The sequence below is a fragment of the Quercus suber genome, unplaced genomic scaffold (genome assembly GCF_002906115.3).
Source record: "Quercus suber isolate HL8 unplaced genomic scaffold, Cork oak 2.0 scaffold_2, whole genome shotgun sequence".
Taxonomy (NCBI): domain Eukaryota; kingdom Viridiplantae; phylum Streptophyta; class Magnoliopsida; order Fagales; family Fagaceae; genus Quercus; species Quercus suber.
The window spans coordinates 3920395-3926282 of NW_027069469.1; the positions used below are offsets into that span (position 1 = coordinate 3920395).

Consider the following 5888-nt stretch of genomic DNA (forward strand, 5'->3'; position numbering starts at 1 on the left):
AATTTTCAATCATCTACTCCCACCACCGAGGTTGGTACTCAACCCCTTGTCAATCCATGAAAGTTTTAAGCTTGAACTGCCGTGGGCTCGAGATCCTAGAGGCAGTAGTTGAACTTTGTTGTTTAGCAACAGAAGAAGCTCACCAAGTTTTGTTTCTTTGTGAGACTAAACTTGACAAACGAGGCTTTGGTAATTTGAAGGAAAAGCTAAATATGACACAGGACTTGGATAAACCACGCATTGGCTTAGGTGGAGGATTAGCATTCTTGTGGCATGAAAATATTGATTTGGCAGTTAAAACTTATTCACCTCATCACATGAATGCTCTTATTTCATTTGAAGGAGTAGAGTGGCACTTTATGGGTATTTATGGTCATCTAGTGATAGCCAAAAAAGGTGAATCATGGGAATTGTTACGCCATTTACATGCTAGGATGTCTTATCCTTCGTTGTTAATGGGTGACTTTAACGAAATTCTTTAACCTGATGAGTATTGGGGTAGTGGTGCTTATCATTATCATCAAATAGCTAAATTCCGGCATATTATAGATGATTGCTCTCTTATGGATTTAGGTTTTAAAGGTCCTAGATTTACTTGGTGCAACAACAGATTTCAAGGGAACCTAGTATATGAGAGATTAGATCGAGGATTATGTAATCAAGAATGGCTGAATTTATTCCCTCACTCCAAATTATTTCTTACTCCATTTGGCTTCTTGGATCATTTAGCCATACTGATTGACATTAAAGCTATACGGTCTGATCTGCCTAGAGGACCGAAGCACAGAGATTTTTCTAGTTCAAAGCTATATGGATTAGGAATTCAGATTGCGAGGATGTTATTAGATCAAGCTGGGATACTCCACAACGGGGCACTCCAATGTATCGTTTGATGTAGAGGATTAAGGCAGCTCAGGTTGCCTTGCTTCAATGGGGTGGAGGGAACTTTAGAGGACTTATGAAGTCTATTACAGCTAAAAGGAAACTGTTGTCCAGCATAGAAACAGATTGTTACTTTAACCCTTTTGGTCCTTAAAGAATTCAGCTTAGGAATGCAACGGGGGCAGAATTAAATGAGCTGATTTATCAAGAAGAGATGCATTGGCACCAAAGATCTCAGGTTTCTTGGATGCAACACGAGGATTGTAATTCTAAATATTTTCATGTTGTGGCCTCTCAGCGAAGAAGAAATAATAAGATTTCGAAGCTTAAAGATTTAAATGGGAATTGGATAACACAACAATCAGATTTAGAAGCTGCAGCTGTGCAATATTTCCAAGAGATATTCACTTCGACCTCATCCAATTCTTTTCATCAAGTCATTCAGCATGTGGACAATGCTTTTACTCCAGCCATGAACAATATTTTACTTGAAGAATTCACAGAAGATGAAGTCAAAACAACAATTTTCTAGATGCATCCTTCTAAAGCCCTGGGTCCTAACGGTATGAATCCTTTATTCGTCCAACACTTTTGGTATATACTAGGTCATGATGTTTCTTGTGCTGTTATAGATTGCCTTAACTCAGGAAAGATTTTAAGCAGTATCAATCTTACTCACATTACTCTTATTCCTAAGAGGAAAAATCCGGAGTATATGGCTCACTTTCGACCAATTAGTTTATGTAATGTGATTTTCAAGATTGTTTCAAAGGTCTTAGCCGACAAACTGAAGAAGATCTTGGGGATGATTATCTCTGAGTGTCAAAGTGCGTTTGTGCTAGAAAGAGTAATCACTGATAACATATTGATTTCTTTTGAAACTTTGCATTACATGACAACTAAAAGATGGGGTACATCTACTCACATGGCTCTTAAACTGGACATGAGCAAGGCATACGATAGAGTTGAATGGGACTACCTAAAAGCCTTGATGTTGAAAATGGGCTTTCATCCTTGGTGGGTCAATCTAGTTATGGCTGGAATCTCCTTAGTTTCCTACTCTGTAATTGTGAATGGTAAGGCATCTGATTCACCAAACCATCTAGAGGGATTAGACAGGGTGATCCTTTGTCGCCTTATTTATTCTTGCTTTGCTCTGAGGGGTTTTCAGCTCTTATCAAAAACTCGATACAAACAAACACACTCCATGGTGTGAGTATTTCCAGGGGCGCTCTGATGATTACTCATTTACTCCTTGCTGATGATAGTTTGTTATTTTGCAAGGCATCCATTGAAGAGTGTCAATCCATCAAAGAAATCCTTAGCTTGTTTGAGTTGGCTTCGGGACAGAAGGTTAATTGTGATAAGACTGCCATCTTTTTTAGCAAGAACACTCCTATGGATACGAGGGAGGAGATTAGATGGTACATAAATGCCACATCTGATGCATCCTTTGAGAAATACCTTGGGTTGCCTCCTATCATTGGTAGAGGTAAGAAGCAAGCTTTTGCTGAAATTAAACTGAGGATTCAATCTAAACTCAGTGGGTGGAAAGGTAAGTTTTTATCTCAAGCGGGGAAGGAAGTATTAATTAAATCAGTGGCCCAAGCAATTCCTACATATGCCATGAACTGTTTTATGCTTCCTACTGGGCTATGCAATTAACTCAATTCTATGATGAGTCAATTTTGGTGGGGACAAAAGGAAGAGGAGAAGAAGCTGCATTGGCTTAGCTGGAAGCATCTCTGTTTTGCAAAGAAGGATAGCGGTATGGGATTTCGAGACTTGAAATATTTTAATCTCGCCCTCCTTGCTAAACAAGGGTGGAGATTATTACATTGTCAGGAGTTCCTGTTTTTTAGAGTGTTTAAGTCTAAATATTTCACCAATGGATCCTTTTTAGAAGCAGCCATACCATCTCATGCATCTTATGCATGGCGTAGAATTGCCCAAAGTCGAAACCTTTTGATACAAGGTAGCCACTAGAGATTTGGAACTGGATCTTCAATTTATATTTGGCAAGATAAGTCGCTGCCCGTGTCCTTAAACTAGAAAGTTTTATCACCATGGACTTTTCTGCCTTCTGAAGCTCGGGTTTCTGATATGATAAATGGGTATGATTTTCAACCAAGGTGGAAAGGAACTCTAATAGACTCTATTTTCTTCCCTTTCGAAGTTGATATAATTAAATCTATTCCGCTAAGTGTTAGAAGGCCTGTTGATTCGTTGATTTGGACCAAAAATCAGAAAGGAATCTTCTCTATTTGAAGTGCATATTTCCTCCAAAAGGAAATTGAGGAAGCTGCTAATGGGAATATGGCTTTAACTTCTAATGCTGGTAGACAACACTCTTTTTGGAAGCAGGTTTGGTCTGTGATGATTCTACCTAAGATTAAAAACTTCATTTGGAGAGCATGCACAAATAGCCTTCCACTTCGAACAAAACTTTTCGATAAGAAGATTTTGAATACATTCTCTTGTGTACTATGTTTAGAGGTGACTGAATCTTGTACTCATATCCTGCGGGAATGCTCCTTTCCTCAAGCTATTTGGCAACAAGCACCTTTCGGGAATTCATTCAGACTACCTCTGCATATTCCATTCATGGAAGTTATAGACATGGCTACACAGAAACTTCACACTCCTGAATTGGAGATTTTTTTTGTGTGGCTTTGTGGATGATATGGAATTGCCGAAACAAACTTATTTTTGAGAATAAGGAGCCCGCTCATGCAGGTATATGGAACATAGTAGCTATTTACACATTGGAGTTCATGGGGATTAATAAAAGGCACACAATTACTTATGGAAATTTGGTTACTAGATGGTCATCGTCTTCTCTGGAATCATCCTTCAGGCTAAACATTGCAATCTCTCAATCCAAAGTGTCTTCAACAGTTGGGCTGGGTTTGCTTATCAGGAATTCAAAGGGAGAAGTAACAGCAGCATCTTGTGAAAGAATTAAGAAGGAAATTCATACTCTGTGGACTGCAGCATTAGTGGTTCGGGTTGGATTGCTTTTCTGTTAGAACACGAGCTTCTCAAACATTATTGTGGAGTGCAATTTTGCTGAGTTGGTGGACCTGTTAAATTCAGATAGAGTTTGTTCTTTAGAAGTGGCTTGAATTTTGGAGGATATTAAGCTTATTTGTGATCAATTTGTTAGCATATCCTTTGTGTATGTTCCTATGAAACGTAATCATGCTGCCTTAGCCCTTGCTAATGCTGCAAAGAGAATGAGCAGACCATTGTTTGGTTAGAAGAATGTCCTTCTTTTCTCTTTCCAATTGTACAACATGATATTCAATAAATAAGATATCATTTCATTTCAAATATATATATATATATATATATTTAATAATAATAAGTTTCAAATTTGAAGTGAGTTTTTTTGTGTGTGTGTGTGTGTGTGTGTGTGTGTGTGTGTGTGTGATAAAGATAAGGTCCATAATTTAAGAGATAGAAGAATTTTGACAAATCTATGGGGTCCACTATTTTCAACTTATTTACAACTATGTCATTAAAAACATTTTCGACATCTTGAAAATATCTTTTCAGTTGTTTTCAAATTCTCGTATTGTACCAGGAAAATAGAATACAATTTTATGAAAATTGTAGCCAAAAAATATATTCAAATGTGGAACCCGCCATATTACAAATTGCAAAACACAAAATTATATTTAAATACTCTTACTAAACAGGCTCTAAGATTTATTATAAAATCTGAAATAGGAATATAAATGAAAAGAGCTTAAATTTATTGCAATATGGTACAATTAGAACCCAAGTCCAATTACACACACACACACACACACACACACACACACACACACACACACACACATAATATTATTCCTGTGTGATGCATGGCTTGATAAAGATTCATATGTAAGCTAATTTTTTTTTTTTTAAAAAAATTTAAACAAAATTATTAAATAAATAGTAACAATAAATTATAAAATAAGTAAATAATTTTAATAAAAATTTGCTTTAAGTTCTAATTGTTTAGAATTTGAACTTTAACTTAAATGAGTGTTTATTGCTTTACTTTCTTTCTTTTTTAATAGAAAACTCTATTTGGCATAATATCCTGCACACAAATTCAGAAGTAAAGAACAATAAGTAACATGAATTTATTAAATTAAAATATAAGCGTAAGTTGCATCTTAGAAAAAAAAAAAAAGTGAAATACATACAACAACGTGGGGTGTATTGTATGGGATTTAATTATATGGATGACTCTAATGGTTAAGAGATATTATATTGAAAAGTCATGGCTTAATTATATATATATATATATATATGAAAATTTTGATAATAGACTATTAGTTGGAGTAGAAAATAAATTTCTAAAACTTAGATGATGAAATTTTATCTAAATTAAATTATTGTTAAATCTTATCTCTTAGTCAAGAGTCTTGTAATTTAATATCTCAATAAAAAATTAATTTAATACTGGATGCAGCTTAAGGACAAAAACAAAAACCAAAACATGAGTTGTGTTGGATTTAAGTTTAGAAAATTTTGATTATAGACTTTTAGTTTTATTTAAATTGAACAGTTGTTAGATGATATCTTTTAATTTTAAAGAAATATATCATAACAAATAATATAAAATTAATTTACTAATTAGTTGTTCTTAAAATATTGATAATTGACTTTTAGTTGGAATAGGAAGGCAAAATGTGTGTGTGTGTGTTGTTTTTCTTTTTTCTTTTCTTTTTTTTCTTTTTTTGAGAAAGAAAACGTGTATTGTTGTCCGAGATTTAAGTTTAGATTTTTTTTTTTTATAATAAACTTTTAGTTTGAATAGAATTTAAATTTGTTTAAATATTTAGTTTAGAAAATTTTGATGATAGACTTTTAGTTTGAATAGAATTTAAATTTGTTGAAGTTTAAATGATAAAGTTTTATCTAAATTAAATAGTTGCCAAATATTATCCCTTAATTTGAGGAAATATATCATAACAAATAATATAAAATTAATTTACTAATTAGTTTTTTTT

The 5888-nt window shown here is 34.0% G+C and overlaps 1 protein-coding gene across 1 annotated transcript; it reads left to right on the forward strand.

Annotated features, from left to right (window-relative positions):
• Window positions 1-212: 212 nt before the first annotated feature.
• LOC112004307 (uncharacterized) lies at window positions 213-3911 on the forward strand. The gene is made up of 4 exons (XM_024036536.2): window positions 213-396; window positions 1515-2002; window positions 2167-2437; window positions 3619-3911. The coding sequence occupies exons 1-4, from the start codon at window positions 213-215 to the stop codon at window positions 3909-3911; spliced, it is 1236 nt and encodes a 411-aa protein (XP_023892304.2).
• Window positions 3912-5888: the final 1977 nt, after the last annotated feature.

Excerpts from the sequence above, each read along its gene's own strand:
- LOC112004307 (XM_024036536.2), top strand. The coding sequence starts at position 213 with ATGACACAGGACTTGGATAAACCACGCATTGGCTTAGGTGGAGGATTA. Across the intron at positions 2,003-2,166 it reads ATCTAGAGGGATTAGACAGG|GCATCCATTGAAGAGTGTCA; the intron begins GTGATCCTTTGT and ends TTATTTTGCAAG. Across the intron at positions 2,438-3,618 it reads TAAACTCAGTGGGTGGAAAG|GTATATGGAACATAGTAGCT; the intron begins GTAAGTTTTTAT and ends CCGCTCATGCAG.